Source organism: Motacilla alba, chromosome 3 (genome assembly GCF_015832195.1).
Source record: "Motacilla alba alba isolate MOTALB_02 chromosome 3, Motacilla_alba_V1.0_pri, whole genome shotgun sequence".
Classification (NCBI taxonomy): Eukaryota; Metazoa; Chordata; class Aves; order Passeriformes; family Motacillidae; genus Motacilla; species Motacilla alba.
Genome location: NC_052018.1, coordinates 436,741 through 457,200, shown reverse-complemented (window position 1 = coordinate 457,200; position 20,460 = coordinate 436,741). Strand labels below are relative to the sequence as shown.

General features: G+C 48.6%; 1 protein-coding gene across 5 annotated transcripts in view; it reads left to right on the top strand.

Annotated features, from left to right (window-relative positions):
- Positions 1 to 20,460, top strand: part of DTNB (dystrobrevin beta) — a 159,130-nt gene that overhangs the window by 96,044 nt on the left and 42,626 nt on the right. For all 5 annotated transcript variants that reach the window (XM_038132084.1, XM_038132085.1, XM_038132083.1 and 2 more), the window contains 2 exons: positions 2,479 to 2,575; positions 11,328 to 11,348. In XM_038132084.1, the coding sequence (XP_037988012.1) occupies positions 2,479 to 2,575; positions 11,328 to 11,348 (118 nt within the window). The remainder of the gene's footprint in view (positions 1 to 2,478; positions 2,576 to 11,327; positions 11,349 to 20,460) is intronic.

Genomic DNA, 20,460 nt, shown 5'->3' with positions numbered 1-20,460 from the left:
CCACACCAAACACTGCCACACCAAACAAACACTGCCACACCAAACAAACACTGCCACACCAAACACTGCCACACCAAACACTGCCACACCAAACAAACACTGCCACACCAAACACTGCCACACCAAACACTTCCTGAAGGTGGAAAGTGGCTTAGGGGGAAAATCGTGTTTACTATAAATGAGAGTCTGTGAATTATTGTTGTTATTATTATTACTACTATTATTATTCAATTATATAATTATATTAACATAATATATAATATATAATATATAATATATAATATATAATATATAATATATAATATATAATATATAAAATACATATGATATATTATATATTATATATAATATATAATATATAGTATATAGTATATAGTATATAGTATATAATATATAATATATTATATATAATATATAATATATAATATATTATATATTATATATTATATATTATATATTATATATTATATATTATATATTATATATTATATAAAATGGATATGATATATAATATATAATATATAATATATAATATATAATATATAATATATAATATATAATATATAATATATAATATATAAATATATAATATATAATATATAATATATAATATATTATACATTATACATCATACATTATACATCATACATTATATTATATTATATATTAGGTAATATATAATATCTTATATAATATATTATATATTATATAAAATATGAAATATAAAATATAATATATCATATATCATACATCATATATCATAATCATATATTATATAGTATATAGTGTATAGTATATAGTATATATTATATAGTATATAGTATATAGTATAGTATATTATATTATATTTATTTTATATAATATATAATATATAATATATTATATATTATATATTATATATTTTATATTATATATTATAATAATAATTAATAATAATAATAATAATAAGAATAAGAATAATAATAATAATAATAAATGGAATATGTAAACATTCCAGAGTTTTCTGTCCTTTAAAGAACAGCTCCTGTTCAAATGCCCACGGTGGATTGCCCATATTGTGCTAGTGCCAGAGAAACCCCCAGGGTGGTTAAAATTTCTCATATTAAATAGATAAATTATTACTATTATTATTATTATTATTATTATTATTATTATTATTATTATTATTATTATTATTATTATTATTTAGTTAAGGGATATATAACTATTTAAGAGTTCTCTGTCCTTTAAAGACCAGCTCTGCTGTGGATTGCCCACCGTGTGGCAGTGCCAGAGAAACACCCAGGGTGGTTAAAATTTGTTATCTAAAATATTTATATTTTAAATTTTTTGTATTTATTTATTTGTTTGTTTGTTTGTTTATGGGATATAGAAATATTCCAGAGTTTTCTGTCCTTTAAAGAACTTCTGTTCAAATCCCAGGGTGGATTGTCCACAGTGTGGCAGTGCCAGAGAAACACCCAGTGTGGTTAAAATTTGTTATATTAAATAGATAATTTATTATTATTATTTATTTATTAATTATTAATTAATTAATTGATTAATGGAATATATAACTATTCCAGAGTTTTGTGTCCTTTAAAGAACAGCTATTGTTGTGGATTGTCCACAGTGTGGCAGTGTCAGCAGCCCGGGTGGTTCAAATTTGTTATATTAAATTTATTATTATTATTATTATTATTATTATTATTATTATTATTATTATTATTATTATTATTATTATTATTATTATTATTATTGAATATAGAAATATTCCAGAGTTTTCTGTCCTTTAAAGAACTACTCCTATTCAAATCCCAGGCTGGGTTGTCCACAGTGTGCCAGTGCCAGAGAAACACCCAGAGTGGTTAAAATTTGTCATATTAAATATAATAATAATAATAATAATAATAATAATAATAATAATAATAATAATAATAATAATAATAATAATAATAATAATAATAATAATAATAATAATAATAATAAATATTCCCGAGTTTTGTGTCCTTTAAAGAGCAGCACCTGCTGTGGATTGCCCAAGGTGGGCCAGTGCCAGAGAAACTGGTGGTTAAAATTTGTTATATTAAATAGATAAATATATTATTGGTATTATTACTATTCTTTCTTTATTTATTTATTTTGGTGCTGAGCTTTAAACCCTGCAGGTGTTTAAATGGAATCTGCAGGTGTTTAAATGGAATTGTCCCCCCAGGATCTGGGGCTGAGCTTCCCTGCAGGTGTTTAAATGGAATTGTCCCCCCAGGATTGGGTGCTGAGCTTCCCTGCAGGTGTTTAAATGGAATTGTCCCCCCAGGAGCTTCCCTGCAGGTGTTTAAATGGAATTGTCCCCCAGGATTTGGGTGCTGAGCTTCCCTGCAGGTGTTTAAATGGCAGCAGGGCAGTGCTGGGACCCAGAGTGACTTTCACAGAGCAGAATTCCCTGGGGAGCTGTGCCACGGCCTGAGTTTGTCTCTCCTCTCTCTCCCACGTCCCCAGGCAGAGGAAAGATGAGCTGGAGCAGAGGATGTCAGCCCTGCAGGAGAGCAGAAGAGAGCTGATGGTGCAGCTGGAGGGGCTGATGAAGCTGCTCAAAGTAAGGAATCAGAGGCACAGCATCCCTCCCTCCCTCCTGCCCTGGCTGCTCTGGGCTCCCTGCTTTGCTGCCACTCCCTAAAAACCTTTCCTGAGTTTGCCAAAAGCCATTTCCGTGCCAAAAGCAGGAGTTTGCCAAAAGCCATTTCCATGCCAGCTCTGTGTGGGGTGCAGGGGGTGAAAGTTTCTCTAGGTTTGGGTGGGTAAAACCTGCAGAACCCAAATCTGGGGGGTTGAAGGAGTTTGGGTTGGCACCTGGGCTCCAGGTTGGTACCTTTCTCCAGGTTGGGGTGAGTGAAACCTGCAGAACCCGAGATCTGGGGAGGTTTGAAAGGGGTTTGGGTTGGTACCTGGGCTCTGGGTTGGTGCCTGGGCTCCAGATTTGGGTAAAACCTGCAGAACCTGAGATCTGGAAGGGTTTGAAGGAGTTTGGGTTGGTACCTGGGCTCCAGGTTTGGGTGAAACCTGCAGAACCCAGATCTGGGGGGTTTGAAGGAGTTTGGGTTGGCACCTGGGCTCAGCACTCCCCACTGGCACTGGGAAATAATGGGGAGCAGGGCAGGGGGTGAGTGCCAGGGCAGGGGGTGAGTGCCAGGGCAGGGGGCAGGGCAGGGGGTGAAGGTTTCTCCAGGTTGGGGTGGGTAAAACCTGCAGAACCCAGATCTGGGAGGGTCTGAAGGAGTCTGGGTTGGTACCTGGGCTCCAGGTTGGTACCTTTCTCCAGGTTGGGGTGAGTAAAACCTGCAGAACCCAAGATCTGGGGGGTTTGAAGGAGTTTGGGTTGGCACCTGGGCTCTGGGTTGGCACCTGGGCTCCAGGTTTGGGTGAAACCTGCAGAACCTGAGATCTGGAAGGGTTTGAAGGAGTTTGGGCTGGCACCTGGGCTCAGCACTCCCCACTGCACTGGGAAATAACAGGGAGCAGGGCAGGGGGTGAGTGCCAGGGCAGGGGGTGAGTGCCAGGGCAAGGAGCCGAGCCTGCCCAGCCCCTGCCACACCTGGCCTCTGTCTGAGGGCTCTGCTGCTGCCTCTGAGCTCCACAAAATGTCCCTGCTTGGGTCCCTCGTGAGTGTCCCTCGTTGTTTTCATGGAGTGTCCCCAGGCTGAGCTGCCAGGGGTGGCTGCAGGTGACATTGTGCCACACCTGGGCTCCTGCTCTGCCTTAAACCAACCAGGAGCCCCTGTCAGGACAAGGGACAGAGCCTGGCCTGGGGGGTTTGGGGACAGAGCCTGGCCTGGAGGGGTTTGGGGACAGAGCCTGGCCTTGGGGGGTTTGGGGACAGAGCCTGGCCTTGGGGGGTTTGGGGACAAAGCCTGGCCTGGAGGGGTTTGGGGGCAGGACAAGGAGCCCCAAAGGTGCTGGGGGAGAGGGGAGGAGGGAGAGACCTGGCAGGGGTGACAGTGACAGTGGCACAGGGGTGACAGTGGCACAGGGGTGACAGTGGCAGTGGCACAAGGGTGACAGTAGCAGGGTAGGGGTGACAGTGGCACAGGGATGGCAGTGGCACAGGGGGTGACAGTGGCACAGGGATGGCAGTGGCAGGGTAGGGGTGACAGTGGCACAGGGGTGACAGTGGCAGAGGCACAGGGGTGACAGTGGCACAGGGATGGCAGTGGCAGGGTAGGGGTGACAGTGGCACGGGGGTGACAGTGGCACAGGGGTGACAATGGCACAGGGGTGACAATGGCACAGGGGTGTCAGTGGCACAGGGATGGCAGTGGCACAGGGGGTGACAGTGGCAAAGGGATGGCAGTGACACAGGGGGTGACAGTGGCAAAGGGGTGACAGTGGCAGGATAGGGGTGACAGTGGCAAAGACAGTGACAATGGCACAGATGATGACAATGGCACAGATGATGACATTGGCAAAGGGATGGCAGTGGCACAAGGATGACAGTGACACAGGGGGTGGCAGTAGCACAGGGGTGACAGTGACAGTGGCACAGGGGGTGACAGACCAGCTGAAGGCACATCTGGCTGGTTCCAGGAAAATCCAGAGCTTCTCTGTGCTCAGAAGGGACAAAGGATGCCCAGAGGTGCCACCACTCCTCAGACTGGGCTCTCTCATCCTGGCAGGAATTCCAGCCCTGTCCCCATCCTGGCAGCAATTCCAGCCCTGTCCCCATCCTGAGCAGATATTCCAGCCCTGTCCCCATCCTGAGCAGGAATTCCAGCCCTGTCCCCATCCTGGGCAGGAATTCCAGCCCTGTCCCCATCCTGGGCAGGAATGCCAGCCCTGTCCCCATCCTGGCAGCAATGCCAGCCCTGTCCCCATCCTGGCAGCAATGCCAGCCCTGTCCCCATCCTGGCAGGAATTCCAACCCTGTCCCCATCCTGGCAGCAATGCCAGCCCTGTCCCCATCCTGGCAGCAATTCCAGCCCTGTCCCCATGCTGGGCAGGGATGTCCCTAGAGGAGGTGCAGATCCAACCCCCCTCAGCAGGGCCTGGGTTATTCCCATCCCTGTGCACCTGAGCACAGCACACTGGCCAAGTTTTGGAATTCTGGTTTTTCCTGAAGCCAGTCGCTGGTTAAATTTGGAATTTCTGCTTTTCCTGAAGCCACTCACTGGCCAGCTTTGGGAATTCTGGATTTTCCTGAAGCCAGTTGCTGGTTAAGTTTGGGAATTCAGGATTTTCCTGAAGCCGTGCACTGGCCAAGTTTGGGAATTCTGCTTTTCCTGAAGCCAGTCACTGGCCAAGTCTGGAATTCTGCTTTTCCTGAAGCCACTCGCTGGCCAGCTTTGGGAATTTCTGCTTTTCCTGAGGCCACTCACTGGTTAAATTTGGAATTTCTGCTTTTCCTGAGGCCACTCAGTGGCCAGCTTTGGGAATTCTGCTTTTCCCGAGGCCACTCACTGGTTAAATTTAGAATTTCTGCTTTACCTGAGGCCACTCACTGGCCAGCTTTGGGAATTCTGGATTTTCCTGAAGCCAGTCGCTGGTAAAGTTTGGAATTCTGGATTTTCCTGAAGCCAGTCGCTGGTTAGGTTTGGAATTCCTGCTTTTCCTGAGGCCACTCACTGGTTAAATTTGGAATTCCTGCTTTTCCTGAGGCCACTCACTGTAGCTCCCGAATTCGTCCCAGAGCTTTCCCCAGCAGGTGGGGCTGGCTGGAAGGGAACCTCCATCCCCTTGGGGTGCCCAGGCTGGGGTTTGGGGTCCCGGAGGCTGCAGCAGCTCCACCCTGGGGTTCCCCACTCCTGGAGCAGAGCCCCGGGGTTCAGCTGAGCTCAAGGGGTTCTGCTCGCACCCCTGGCTCAGCGGGTTGTTTGCATCTCCCCTCTGCAGCCCTGCAGCCTCTCCCTGGCTAAAGCTCCTCCAGAAAGACATCTGCCAATCCTTAAACTGGGGTTGGAAATCTCTGCTCCCCCAGGGCTGCCAATCCTTAAACTGGGATTGGAAATCTCTGCTCCCCCAGGCTGCCAATCCTTAAACTGGGATTGGAAATCTCTGCTCCCCCAGGCTGCAAAGCCTTAAACTGGGATTGGAAATCTCTGCTCCCCCAGGCTGCAAAGCCTTAAACTGGGATTGGAAATCTCTGCTCCCCCAGGCTGCCAGTGCTTAAACTGGGATTGGAAATCTCAGCCCTTAAACTGGGGTTGGAAATTTCTGCTCCCCCAGGGCTGCCAATCCTTAAACTGGGGTTGGAAATCTCTGCTCCCCCAGGGCTGCAAATCCTTAAACTGGGATTGAAAACCCCTTAAATGGGCACAGCTCAGCCCCCACAGCCCCTGCTGCAGTCTGCCTGGGGATGGGCTCTCTGCCCTGCCCAGAGTTTTAACATCAATATTTTTATTTTTATTTTTATTTTTATTTTTATTTTTATTTTTATTTTTATTTTTATTTTTATTTTTATTTTTATTTTTATTTTTATTTTTATTTTTATTTTTAGATCTAGGCATATTTATATTTATATTTATTTTTATTTTTATTTTTATTTTTATTTTTATTTTTATTTTTTATTTTTATGTATATTTATATTTATTTATATTTATATTTAGTTATAGTTATAGTTATATTTTATATTTCATTATTTATATCGATATTTCATATTTTTATCTTTATTTTGTATCTATTTATATTTCATAATTTATATTTGTACTTTATAATTTATATCATATTTTATTATTTTTTATTTTATACATTTATATTTATATTAGTATGTTATCATTTTTATTTTGATTTTTATATTTTTATATTTCTATTAGTATTTTATAATTTTTTTCCTATTTTTATTTTTATATATTTATATATATATCTATATATCTGTATTTATATTTTATAATTTACATTTGTACTTTATAATTTATATTATATTTTATAATTTTAATTTTTATTTATTTTACTTTTATTTTTATTTTTATTTTTATTTTTGGGAAAAGCAAGCTGCAGGTGGAGTTCCTGCCTTTTATTTCTATTTATTCCCTGCTGTGCTCGCTGGCTGCTGAGGATGCTGTGGGTAACCCCCAGCCCTGCAGATTTTGTGTCTGTGCCTCACACTGGGGTACACCCACAGCCCCAAATCAGCTTTCCTTGGCCAGATTCCCTTTCCAGCAGCTCTGAACTCTGTTCCCCTGGGCCTGGATCAGCATTATTTCAAGCTGCGAGTTCCCCAGCGTGCTGAGCCAAAAATATCATTTCTCCCAGGTGCTCTGGGCACCTTTCCTTTCCTTTCCTCATGGCATCCCTCCCTCCTGCCCTGCTGGGCTTTCCCCCGGCCCTGCAGCCTCTGGGCTCTGCTCCTGACGTTGCTGTTCATTTCCAGCTCTCCTTTTCAGTGGTTTTAGCCCTTCCAGACACGATTTCCCCCGCCAGGTTTGGGCTCCTCTCACCACTCGGAAGTGTTCATGTATAATTTACATCAGCTGTTAAGCTTTTGTGGGGTTTTTTTTCCCCATTTTCTTATGCGGTGTTTTTTACATTTTTAATGCTGCCTTCATTCCACCATTTAGGGCTGGGTTCAGCTCTGCGTGCCTGGGAGTTTGGGGGCTCAAATCCCTCTCTGAAGGAGAGTGAGGAAAGACCCTGGAGGTGTCAGCAGCTTCTGATCCCTGGGACAGGAGCCAGGGGAGGGCTGGAGCTGGGCCAGAGGGATTTGGGGGGGATTTTGGGAAAGGTTCTGTCCCCAGAGGGTGCTGGCACTGCCCAGGCTCCCCAGGGCACAGCCCCAACCCTGCCAGAGCTGCAGGAGGGTTTGGGTGGCCAGGGTGGGATTTGGGGGGGGTCTGGGCAGGGCAGGAGCTGGGATGATGATGCTGTGGGTCCCTCCCAACCCAGAATATTCCATGGATCCATCTGAGCGAGGCCAGCCATGGCTGTCCCCTGAGGTTCAGCCATTGTCCCCACGCTGTGGCGGTGGCACTCAGAGCAGGGACAGGCCCTGGACAAGGTCCCTTCCAAGCCAAACCAGTCCTGCTTCTGTGATTCCTGACTGTTCTGGTTCTGTGACTTCTGACCCTTTCCATTCTGGGATTTCTGACTGTTCCCATTCTGGGATTTCTGACCCTTCCCATTCTGTGACTTCTGACCATTCTCTGATTTCTGACTGTTCCCATTCTGTGATTCTGACCCTTCTGGGATTTCTGACCATTCCCATCCTGTGATTTTTGACCATTCTCTGGTTTCTGACTGTTCCCATTTTGTGATTTCTGATCATTCTGTGATTTCTGATCATTCTGTGATTTCTGACCATTCTGTGTTTTCTGACCATCCCCACTCTGTAATTTCTGACCATTTCTATTCTGACCATCCCCATTCTGTGATTGCTGACCATTCTGGGATTTCTGACTGTTCCCATTCTGGGATTTCTGACCATCCCCATTCTGTGATTTTTGACCATTCTCTGATTTCTGACCCTTCCCATTCTGGGATTGCTGACCATTCTGGGATTTCTGACCCTTCCCATTCTCTGATTTCTAACCCTTCTGTGATTTCTGACCATTCTGGGATTTCTGACCATTCCCATTCTCTGATTTCTCACTGTTCCCATTTTGTGACTCTGACCCTTCTGTGATTTCTGATCATTCTGTGATTTCTGACCATCCCCACTCTGTAATTTCTGACCATTCCTATTCTGACCATCCCCATTCTGGGATTCCTGACCATTCTCTGATTTCTGACCATTCCCATTCTGTGATTTTTGACCATTCTCTGATTTCTCACTGTTCCCATTTTGTGACTCTGACCCTTCTGTGATTTCTGATAATTCTGGGTTTTCTGACCATCCCCATTCTGGGATTTCTGCCCATCCTGTGTGTGCAGGGTTAATTGAACCCCCCTGATGTTCCTGTGCCCTCACAGGGCCCTCCCCAGGCTGCTGCAAACGGGGCAGGCTTGGGGTTTCTGAGTGTTCCCCAAAAACCCTGCCCTGGATTTCTCAGTGTTCCCCCACAAACCCTGCCCTGGATTTCTGAGTGTTCTCCCAAAAATCCCGCCCTGGATTTCCCAGTGTTCCCCACAGATTCCCCCCTGGATTTCCCAGTGTTCCCCACAAACCCTGCCCTGGATTTCTCAGTGTTCTCCCAAAAATCCTGCCCTGGATTTCTGAGTGTTCCCCCAAAAATCCTGCCCTGGATTTCTCAGTGTTCCCCACAAATCCTGCCCTGGATTTCTGAGTGTTCTCCCAAAAATCCTGCCCTGGATTTCTCAGTGTTCCCCACAAACCCTGCCCTGGATTTCTGAGTGTTCCCCACAAATCCCCCCCTGGATTTCTGAGTGTTCCCCACAAACCCTGCCCTGGATTTCTGAGTGTTCCCCACAGATTCCCCCCTGGATTTCTCAGTGTTCCCCACAAACCCTGCCCAGGGACTGCTGCCCCTTCTGCCTGGGGCTTCCAGTTCTGGGAATTTTCCGAATCCCGGGCTGGGCTGGGAGGGAAGGAAGGGAAGCTGGGGCTGCCCCGCCATGGGAAGTGTCCCTGGCCAGGCTTTCCAGGGCTGGAGCCCCCCGGGATGGCGGGAGGTGTCCCCAGGTGGGATTGCAGGGATTTCCCCACCGGAGCCATCCCGGAGCCATGCTGCATCCATCCTTGGCGTGGCTTTCCCTCTTTCCCTCATTCCCACAGCCCCCGTGGCTGTGCTGGGGATCCCCGGGGACCCCTGTGTGCTCCTGCCCTGGCTTTTCCCGGCAGCTCCAGGGAAATCCAGCAGACAGATCCCGTTTCACCCCTGCGTTTCCTCCAGGGCCATTTCCTCCCTGATTTATCCTGCACCGCTCAGCCCCAGCCCTCCTCACAGGGCTTTTCACATCTGTGCTCAATGCCAGGGCCTCGTTTTTCAAACTAACAACTCTTTTTTTTTTTTCTTTTTGTGGAGAGGAGATGATTGAAGATCTTTCTCCCTGACCTGGGTCCCCATCTGGTCCCGCTGCTGGCGGGGAAATTTGGGATGTGGGGAGGGCCAGGCCTCCCACCTGCCAAACAACACCAAAACCACACCTGAAGGAACCCCAATTCCTGGCAGGAAAACCCCAAAAAAAATCTGCTCAAAGCCTCGGAATTCTCCCCCAGGCCGGGTGGGAGAGCAGCTGCCAGCGGCCAGCGAGGGGAAGCTGCTTTAAATGAAGGGAAAGGCTCTGGTTAATCCTGCTCAGCTGGGAGATCAGCGGGGCAGGGGTGACAAATGGCCCCGTGCATCGCCAGGCCAGAAGGAGCTTTCATCCCGGGATTTTAATTCCATGACCTGGATTTCCGGGGGGGGCTGCAGGGAATCACCTGAAAGGGCTGGGATTGCTGCCCTGGGATGGACAGGGGCCACCAGCCCCTGCTGCAGCCCCTGTGTCACACACACAGGGTCACAGCCCTGCTGGCTCTTGCCTGAGAGAGGACAGAGTCCATGGAAATGCCTGAATTCCCAAGGGAGCTCTGGCCTGGGTGGCATTCTGCCCATTCCCAGCAACCCTGCTGCAGCTGGAGGCAGGATGTGCCTCCACCAGCCCAGGCCCGTCACACTGGGCATCTCCCTGCTTCAGGAGGGGAGGCATTCACCTCAATTTCACACTTATTTTGTACTGAGACATTGCTGCAGTGCAGGAGCTGCTCTCTCCCTGCACCCCTGTCCCTGCTCAGCGTCCCTTGTCCCTGTCCTGTGCCCTCCCAGCCCTGCTTCCATCCCCTGGCAGAGCTCCTGCAGTGCCAGGGGAGCTGAGCCAGGGGGATGCTGTGCTGCTGGGGCTCTGGGCTGGCACATTTCTGGGTTTGGACACTCCCAGGGGGATGCTGTGCTCCTGGGGCTCTGGGCTGGCACATTTCTGGGTTTGGACACTCCCAGGGGGATGCTGTGCTGTTTGGGGCTCTGGGCTGGCACATTTCTGGGTTTGGACACTCCCAGGGGCAGCTCCAGGTTTTAGGGGATGGATTTGGGCTCTGTTGGCTTCAGGGCAGCTCCAGAGGCTCAGGCTTGGAGCAGGAGAGGATTTTAGGGTCACGGCGTGGTTGGGGGGCAAGGGAGCACAAAAGCCACCCGGATCCCCCCTGCCACGGGCAGGGCACCTTCCCCCGTGCCAGGCTGAGGCCGTGAAGTCCTGCCTAGAGGAGCAGACACCCCTGGGTCCCCCCTCCTGGGACCCCCATCCCGTGTGCCCCACCGTGGCCACCACCAGAGCGGGACAGGGGGACAAATGTCACCTGTGCTGCCCCTCAGCTGCTGGCACCACGATCTGTCCTGGCACTGGGTGTTTGGTGTGAAAATCATCATTTTCAGGTGCTAATTGATCTTTCCCCTCTCTCTCTCTCTCCGCTTTCCCCTCGTCTCCAGGAAGAAGAGCAAAAGCAGGCAGTAAGTTGACTCCATTTGTAGGTGACCTGACTTTTTTATTTTCTTTTTTCCCCCATTCCTGCATGAAATCCATTTTCTGTTAATTGGCTCGTATGCAAATGAGCCCTGGGGATGGGTGGGGGGGTCTTTCCTGCTTGGAGCAGAGGCTCCCTGAGCTTCCAGCAGGGCGTGCTCGGTGTGTCCCAGAGTTTCCCTTCCCAGGGACCTGGCCTGGGCTGCTGAGCCTCTTGTGGGACCCTCAGCTGGTTCCTGGGAGATCCCTGGGAGGGCTCCAGGTGCCCAGGAAGCTTTCCTGCCTCTTCAGGAATCCTTTCCTTTGCCTCCTCGCCCCGGACGAGTCCATGCACGAAAAAATAATTAATGGCTTCATATTCCAGGCATGGCTCCATCCCCTGCAGCCCCTGAGGGGAGGGTTACCAGAGGATGTGAAATGATTACATGTTTATTGTTGGTTTTGAGGTGAAGAAAAAAAAAGGGGGAGTTTATTTTTCTGGTTTTAGTATTTATAGTTTTTTAAAAGTGACAGCGCCACCTCTCCAATGACACCGGATAAATTAATACTTCATTGCATTTTTCCTCCTCCATAAAAGACTGTAAAGCTGTAAGTTATTTATAGAATGGTATAAAAAATTTGTTGTTGCAAAAATGTAAACGTTTAAAAAGCTTAAAAAAATCTTTAAAAAATCAAAACAAGAGGGAAGGAACGGCGGGCGAGGAGGCCTGGGCTTCGTTGGAGGCCCATTTTGCCTGCTGTGTGGATTCCGGGATCCACTCCAGAGGGAGCCCTTCCTTCTGCTTTCTGCTTTCCCCGCAGCAGCCAGATGTTCCTGGCTGCTCCCACAGACGGTCTGCAGCGCTTTGCAGCGTGCTTTCCTTTACAGCCAGAGGCTTTGAGGAGCTTTAATCCGTGTTTGGTACCCTGGGGGTTCCTGGGCTGCTTCTCACAGACACAACTGCGTGTTGGATACAGAGATTGGCAATTCTGGGGACTGTTTTGGGGGGAAATAGCTGGAAATGCTTCAGTTTTATGTGTGCTGGAGGTGGCCTTGGTGACTCCTGGGGTTTTGGGTTTTTGTTTGGTTTCCTGGGCTGTTTCTCACAGCCATAACTGCGTGTTGGATACAGGGACTGGCAATCCTGGGGGCTGGTTTTGGGGGAAACAGACATTTTGGGGCAGCAGCTATCACTGGAAATGCTTCAGTTTCACATGTGCTGGAGGTGGCCTTGGTGACTGCTGGGGTTTTGGGTTTTTGGGTTTTTGTTTGGTTTCCTGGGCTGTTTATCACAGACACAACTGCGTGTTGGATACAGAGATTGGCAATCCTGGGGGCTGTTTTTGGGGAGAAACACACATTTTGGGGCAGCAGCTATCACTGGAAATGCTTCAGTTTTACGTGTGCTGGAAGTAGCCTTGGTGACTGCTGGGTTTTGGGTTTTTAGGTTTTTGTTTGGTTTCCTGGGCTGTTTCTCCCAGTCACAACTACATGTTGGATACAGAGATTGGCAATCCTGGGGACTGTTTTTGGGGGAAAATAGCTGGAAATGCTTCAGTTTTACGTGTGCTGGAGGTGGCCTTGGTGACTCCTGGTTTTTTTGGGTTTTTGTTTGGTTTCCTGGGCTGTTTCCTACAGCCATAACTGCGTGTTGGATACAGGGACTGACAATCCTGGGGGCTGTTTTTGGTGGGAAACACACATTTTGGGGCAGCAGCTATTGCTGGAAATGCTTCAGTTTCACATGTGCTGGAGGTGGCCTTGGTGACTGCTGGGGTTTTGGGGTTTTTGGGTTTTTGTTTTGGTTTCCTGTCCTGTTTCTCACAGCCATAACTGTGTGTTGGATACAGAGATTGGCAATTCTGGGGGCTGTTTTTGGGGGCAAACACACATTTTGGGGCAGCAGCTATCAATTTCACGTGTGCTGGAAGTGGCCTTGGTGACTGCTGGGTTTTTGGGTTTTTGTTTGGTTTCCTGGGCTGTTTCTCACAGCCATAACTGCGTGTTGGATACAGGGACTGGCAATTCTGGGGGCTGTTTTTAGGGGAAACACACATTTTGGGGCAGCAGCTATCACTGGAAATGTTTTAGTTTTACGTGTGCTGGAGGTGGCCTTGGTGACTGCTGGGGTTTTGGGTTTTTGGGGTTTTGTTTGGTTTCCTGGGCTGTTTCTCACAGACACAACTGTGTGATGAATACAGAGACTGGCAATCCTGGGGGCTGGTTTTGGGGGAAACACACATTTTGGGGCAGCAGCTATCAATTTCACATGTGCTGGAAGTGGCCTTGGTGACTGCTGGGTTTTTGGGTTTTTGTTTGGTTTCCTGGGCTGTTTCTCACAGCCATAACTGCGTGTTGGATACAGGGACTGGCAATCCTGGGGGCTGGTTTAGTGGGGAAATAGACATTTTGGGGCAGCAGCTATCAGTTTTACATTTGCTGGAGGTGGCCTTGGTGACTCCTGGGGTTTTGGGGTTTTGTTTGGTTTCCTGGGCTGTTTCTCACAGCCACAACTGCGTGTTGGATACAGAGATTGGCAATCCTGGGGGCTGGTTTTGGGGAGAAACACACATTTTGGGGCAGCAGCTATCAGTTTCACATGTGCTGGAAGTGGCCTTGGTGACTGCTGGAGTTTTGGGGTTTTGGGTTTTTGGGTTTTTGTTTGGTGTCCTGTGGTGTTTCTCACAGCCATAACTGTGTGTTGGATATGGAGATTGGCAATCCTGGGGGCTGTTTTTGGGGGGAAATAGCTGGAAATGCTTCAGTTTTATGTGTGCTGGAAGTGGCCTTGGTGCCTGCTGGGGTTTTGGGTTTTTGTTTGGTTTCCTGGGCTGTTTCTCACAGCCATAACTGCGTGTTGGACACAAGGGCTGGCAATTCTGGGGGCTGTTTTTAGGGGAAACACACATTTTGGGGCAGCAGCTATCACTGGAAATGTTTTAGTTTTACGTGTGCTGGAGGTGGCCTTGGTGACTGCTGGGGTTTTGGGTTTTTAGGTTTTTGTTTGGTTTCCTGGGCTGTTTCTCCCAGTCACAACTACATGTTGGATACAGAGATTGGCAATCCTGGGGACTGTTTTTGGGGGAAAATAGCTGGAAATGCTTCAGTTTTACATGTGCTGGAGGTGGCCTTGGTGACTCCTGGTTTTTTTGGGTTTTTGTTTGGTTTCCTGGGCTGTTTCCTACAGCCATAACTGCGTGTTGGATACAGAGATTGCCAATCCTGGGGGCTGTTTTTGGAGGCAAACACACATTTTGGGGCAGCAGCTATCAATTTCACGTGTGCTGGAAGTGGCCTTGGTGACTGCTGGGGTTTTGGGTTTTTGTTTGGTTTCCTGGGCTGTTTCTCACAGCCATAACTGCGTGTTGGATACAAGGGCTGGCAATTCTGGGGGCTGTTTTTGGGGCAAACACACATTTTGGGGCAGCAGCTATCACTGGAAATGCTTCAGTTTTACGTGTGCTGGAAGTAGCCTTGGTGACTGCTGGGTTTTTGGGTTTTTGGGGTTTTGTTTGGTTTCCTGTGGTGTTTCTCACAGCCATAACTGTGTGTTGGATACAGAGATTGGCAATCCTGGGGACTGTTTTGGGGGGAAATAGCTGGAAATGCTTCAGTTTTACGTGTGCTGGAGGTGGCCTTGGTGCCTGCTGGGTTTTTGGGTTTTTGTTTGGTTTCCTGGGCTGTTTCTCAGAGCCACAACTGCGTGTTGGATACAGGGACTGGCAATCCTGGGGGCTGTTTTTGGGGGAAACACACATTTTGGGGCAGCAGCTATTTCTGGAAATGCTTCAGTTTCACATGTGCTGGAGGTGGCCTTGGTGACTGCTGGGTTTTTGGGGTTTTTGGGTTTTTGTTTTGGTTTCCTGTCCTGTTTCTCACAGCCATAACTGCGTGTTGGATACAGGGATTGGCAATCCTGGGGGCTGTTTTTGGGGGGAAATAGCTGGAAATGCTTCAGTTTTACATGTGCTGGAGGTGGCCTTGGTGACTGTTGGGTTTTTGGGTTTTTGTTTGGTTTCCTGGGCTGTTTCTCACAGACACAACTGCGTGTTGGATACAGAGACTGGCAATCCTGGGGGCTGTTTTTTGGGGGGAAACACACATTTTGGGGCAGCAGCTATCAGTTTTACATGTGCTGGAGGTGGCCTTGGTGACTGCTGGGGTTTTGGATTTTTGTTTGGTTTCCTGTGCTGCTGCTCACAGCCATAACTGCGTGTTGGATACAGGGATTGGCAATCCTGGGGGCTGTTTTTTGGGGGAAATAGCTGGAAATGTTTCAAGACATCCCTTTTTCCCCTGGAACCCTGTGTCAGGAGGAGGATAGAGAGCCAGAACTGGAACAACGTCAGATTCCAGCCGGGCCCACCCCTCCGGAGCTGGGAGTGGAGGAGCCAAGGCTGGTTTGGAGCTCGAGGAAGGATTTGGAGCGACCAAAGGACACGGTTCTGCCCTGCAGGAACCGAAATTTGACATCCTTCCTTTGCATGGCCTGGAGTGGCTTGGGATGCTTCCCCCCGGCTGGGAAGGTGCAGCCTGGGAAGGCTGGGAATGCCAGGACAGGCTGGGAAATCCCAGGACAGGCTGAGAAAGGAAGGTTGGGAATCCCAGGAAAGGCTGAGAAACCGCCCTGGCTGAGAAGGGAAGGCTGGAAATGCCAGGACAGGCTGAGAAACCCCCCTGGATGTGAAGACACAGCCTGGGAAGGTTGGGAATCCCAGGACAGGCTGGAAATCCCAGGAAAGGCTGAGAAACCCCCCTGGCTGAGAAGGGAAGGTTGGGAATTCCAGGAGAGGCTGGGAATCCCAGGAAAGGCTGAGAAATCCCAGGACAGCCTGAGAAACCCTCCTGGCTGAGAAGGGAAGGCTGGAAATGCCAGGACAGGCTGGAAATCCCAGGAAGGGCTGAGAAATCCCACCTGGTCAGGAAGGGAAGACTGGAAAGATTGGGAATTCCAGGAAAGGCTGGAAATCCCAGGTCAGGCTGAGAAAGGAAGGTTAGGAATCCCGGGAGAGGCTGAGAAATCCCAGGACAGGCTGAGAAAACCCCGTGTCTGAGAAGGGAACGCTGGAAAGATTGAGAATCCCAGGACAGGCTGAGAAATCCCAGGAAAGGCTGGAAATCCCAGGAGAGGCTGGAAATGCCAGGAAAGGCTGAGAAATCCCAGGACAGGCTGAGAAAGGAAGGTTGGGAATCCCAGGACAGGCTGGGAAATGCCAGGAGAGGCTGGAAATGCCAGGAAAGGCTGAGAAATCCCAGGACAGGCTGGGAAATCCCAGGAGAGGCTGAGAAATCCCCCCTGGCTGAGAAGGGAAGCCTGGGAAGGCTGGCAAGGAGCCTCAGGCTCACCTGTTCCACCCCCAGCCCCGGGCAGGGACACCTGGGGTCGGATTTCTGGCTGCTGAGAGGTTCAGAGAGGTTTGTGTGCCGACAGACTCTGCCCCCAGGACAGCTCTGCCTGGGAGGGCTCTGCTCGATCTTGATTCGAGTTTTTAATTTTTTATATTTTTTTATGTGTTATAAGGAAATAGAGGGGCTCTCTTATCGTTTTATAAGGGGCTTTTGGACTTAAGATTAAGGGTTTTGGGTGGTTTTTTTATTTTTTAAAATTCATTTTGATGTTTTTATGTTGGTTTTTTATATGTTTGTATTTAGGGATTTTTTTTTTAATTTGAGGGATGACTGAAGCCTTGAAAGAGTTAATATTTTGTTTGGGGTTTGTAGATGATTATCTAGTGTTTGTGGTGGGAGCTGTGGTTGGGGTGGTGTTAGGACTGGTTTAGGGTTGGTTTTTGGGTTTTGTATTTAATTTTATTTGTAGGGTTATGTTTTATTTGGTGTTTGTGGTGGGAATTGTGGTTGGGGTGGTTGTAGGGTTGGTTCTGGAGGTTTTTTGTATTTAATTTTATTTGTAGGGTTATGTTTTATTTGTTAATTGTGGTTGGGGTGGTGTCAGGGCTGGTTTAGGGTTGGGTTTTGGGTTTTGTATTTAATTTTATTTGTAGGGTTATGTTTTATTTGGTAATTGTGGTTGGGGTGGTGTTAGGATTGTCTGTAGGGTTGGGTTTTGTATTTAATTTTATTTGTAGGGTTATGTTTTATTTGGTGTTTGTGGTGGGAGCTGTGGTTGGGATGGTGCTAGGACTGGTTTAGGGTTGGTTTTAGGGTTTGTATTTAATTTTATTTGTAGGGTTATGTTTTATTTGGTAATTGTGGTTGGGGCGGTGCCAGGCCTGGTTTTATGGCTGCTTTTGGGTTTTTTGTGTTTGATTTTATTTGTAGGGTTATGTTTTATTTGGTGTTTGAGGTGGGAATTATGGCTGGGGTGGTGTTAGGATTGGCTGTAGGGTTGGTTTTGGGTTTTTTGTGTTTGATTTTATTTGTAGGGTTATGTTTTATTTGGTGTTTGTGGTGGGAGCTGTGGTTGGGGTGGCTGTAGGGCTGGTTCTGGAGGTTTTTTGGTATTTAATTTTATTTGTAGGGTTATGTTTTATTTGGGGCGGTGCCAGGGCTGGTTTTGTGGTCGCTTTGGGGTTTCTGTGCGTGGTGTGGCCGGCAGGGTCACTCAGTGTGGGGCGCAGGCTGCTCTTTGGGGTTGTGTAGGGTTGGTGTGCTGGCCGCGCTGGGGGAGCGGGTTTGGCGCCGCAGGGCCAGAGCTGAGCTGAGCTGAGCTGAGCTGAGCTGAGCTGAGCTGAGCTTCCCTGGGGGCTCGGGAGGCTCTGATCTGACCTGGGCTCCTGCAGGGACACAGCCCTGATGATGTCACAGCCCTGATGATGTCACAGCCCTGATGATGTCACAGCCCTGGAGTGATGTCACAGGTGTGGAGTGATGTCACAGCCCTGAGTGATGTCACAGCCCTGAGTGATGTCACAGCTGTGGAGTGATGTCATAGCCCCATGTGATGTCACAGCTGTGGAGTGATATCATAGCCCCATGTGATGTCACAGCCCTGGAGTGATGTCATAGCCACATGTGATGTCACATCCCTGAGTGATGTCATAGCTGTGATGTCATAGCCCTGAGTGATGTCATAGCCCTGGTGTGATGTCACAGCCCTGGCGGGACACTGTGTGGTGTGATGTCATAGCCCTGAGTGATGTCATAGAACTGGAGTGATGTCATAGCCCTGAAGGTCACAGCCCTGAGTGATGTCACAGCCCTGAGTGATGTCATAGCTGTGGAGTGATGTCATAGCCCTAGAGTGATGTCATAATAGCCCTGTGTGATGTCACAGCCCTGGAGTGACAGAGCCTGGTGTGATGTCTCAGCCCTGATGTGATGTCACAGCCCTGAGTGATGTCATAGCCCTCGGGTGATGTCACAGCCCTGAGTGATGTCATAGCCCAAAGTGATGTCACAGCCCTGGAGTGATGTCATAGCCCTGAAGGGACAGAGCTCTGAGTGATGTCATAGTTGTGGAGTGATGTAATAGCCTGGGTATGATGTCATAGCCCTAGAGTGATGTCATCGCTCTGGAGTCATGTCACAGCCCTGAGTGATGTCATAGCCCAAAGTGATGTCATAGCTGTGGAGTGATGTCATAGCCCTGAAGAGACAGAGCTCTGAGTGATATCCCAGGCCTGAGTGATATCATAGCTATGGAGTGATGTCATAGCCTGGGTATGATGTCATAGCCCTAGAGTGATGTCATAGTCCTAGAGTGATGTCATAATAGCCCTGTGTGATGTCACAGCCCTGGAGTGACAGAGCTTGGTGTGATGTCACAGCCCTGGATTGATGTCATAGCCTTGTGTGATGTCATAGCCCAGGGTGTGATGTCATAGCCCTAGAAGCACAGCGCCTGGAGTGATGTCATAGCCCTGGAGTGATGTCATAGCCCTGGTATGATGTCATAGCCCTGGAGGAACAGAGCCTGATGTGATGTCATAGCCCTGTGTGATGTCATAGCCCAGGGTGTGATGTCATAGCCTGGGAGGAACAGAGCCTGGTGTGATTTCATAGCTCTGGAGTGATGTCATAGCTCTGGTGTGATGTCACAGCCCTGAGTGATGTCATAGCCCAAAGTGATGTCATAGCCCAAAGTGATGTCATAGCCCTGAAGGGACAGAGCTCTGAGTGATGTCATAGCTGTGGAGTGATGTCATAGCTGTGGAGGAACACAGCTCAGTGGGATGTCACAGCCCTAGAGTGATGTCACAGCCCTGGAGGGACAGCGCCTGGTGTGATGTCATAGCCCTGTGTGATGTCATAGCCCTGGTGTGATGTCACAGCCCTGGAGGGACAGAGCCTGGAGTGATGTCATAGTCCTGGAGTGATGTCACAGCCTTGCAGGGACAGAGCCTGGAGTGGAGATGCCATCCCAGTGCTCTGGATTAAGCTGGGATGGGTTAGTCCTGCTCTGGAGTGAGCTGGGATGGGTTAGTCCTGCTCTGGAGTGAGCTGGGATGGGTTAGTCCTGCTCTGGATTAAGCTGGGATGGGTTAGTCCTGCTCTGGAGTGAGCTGGGATGGGTTAGTCCTGCTCTGGATTAAGCTGGGATGGGTTAGTCCTGCTCTGGGGTAAGGAGGGAGCTCTGGGATGGGGTTAGTCCTGCTCTGGATTAAGCTGGCATGGGTTTAATTCTGCCCTGGAGCAGCAGAGAGCCCTTGGATAGGTTTAATCCTGCTCTGGAGCAGCAGAGAGCAGCCCTGGTTTGGGTTTAATCCTGCTCGGGAGCAGCAGAGAGCTCTGGTTTGGGTTTAATCCTGCTCTGGAGCAGCAGAGAGCTCTGGGATGGGTTTAATCCTGCTCTGGAGCAGCAGAGATCTCTGGGATGGGTTTAATCCTGCTCTGGAGCAGCAGAGAGCACTTGGATAGGTTTAATCCTGCTCTGGAGCAGCAGAGAGCTCTGGGATGGGTTTAATCCTGCTCGGGAGCAGCAGAGAGCTCTGGTTTGGGTTTAATCCTGCTCGGGAGCAGCAGAGAGCTCTGGGATGGGTTTAATCCTGCTCGGGAGCAGCAGAGGTGTTCCCCAGCCCGGGCAGAGCTGCCAGGGTGTCTCCGGGCTGGGCAGCAGCCAGCAGCAGCCCGGCCTCTGCTCCATTCATGCCTTCCCTGAATCACATTCCTGGGCCCTGAGTCAGCCCCGGCTCCCTCCCTCCCTGCTGCGCACAGGCCGG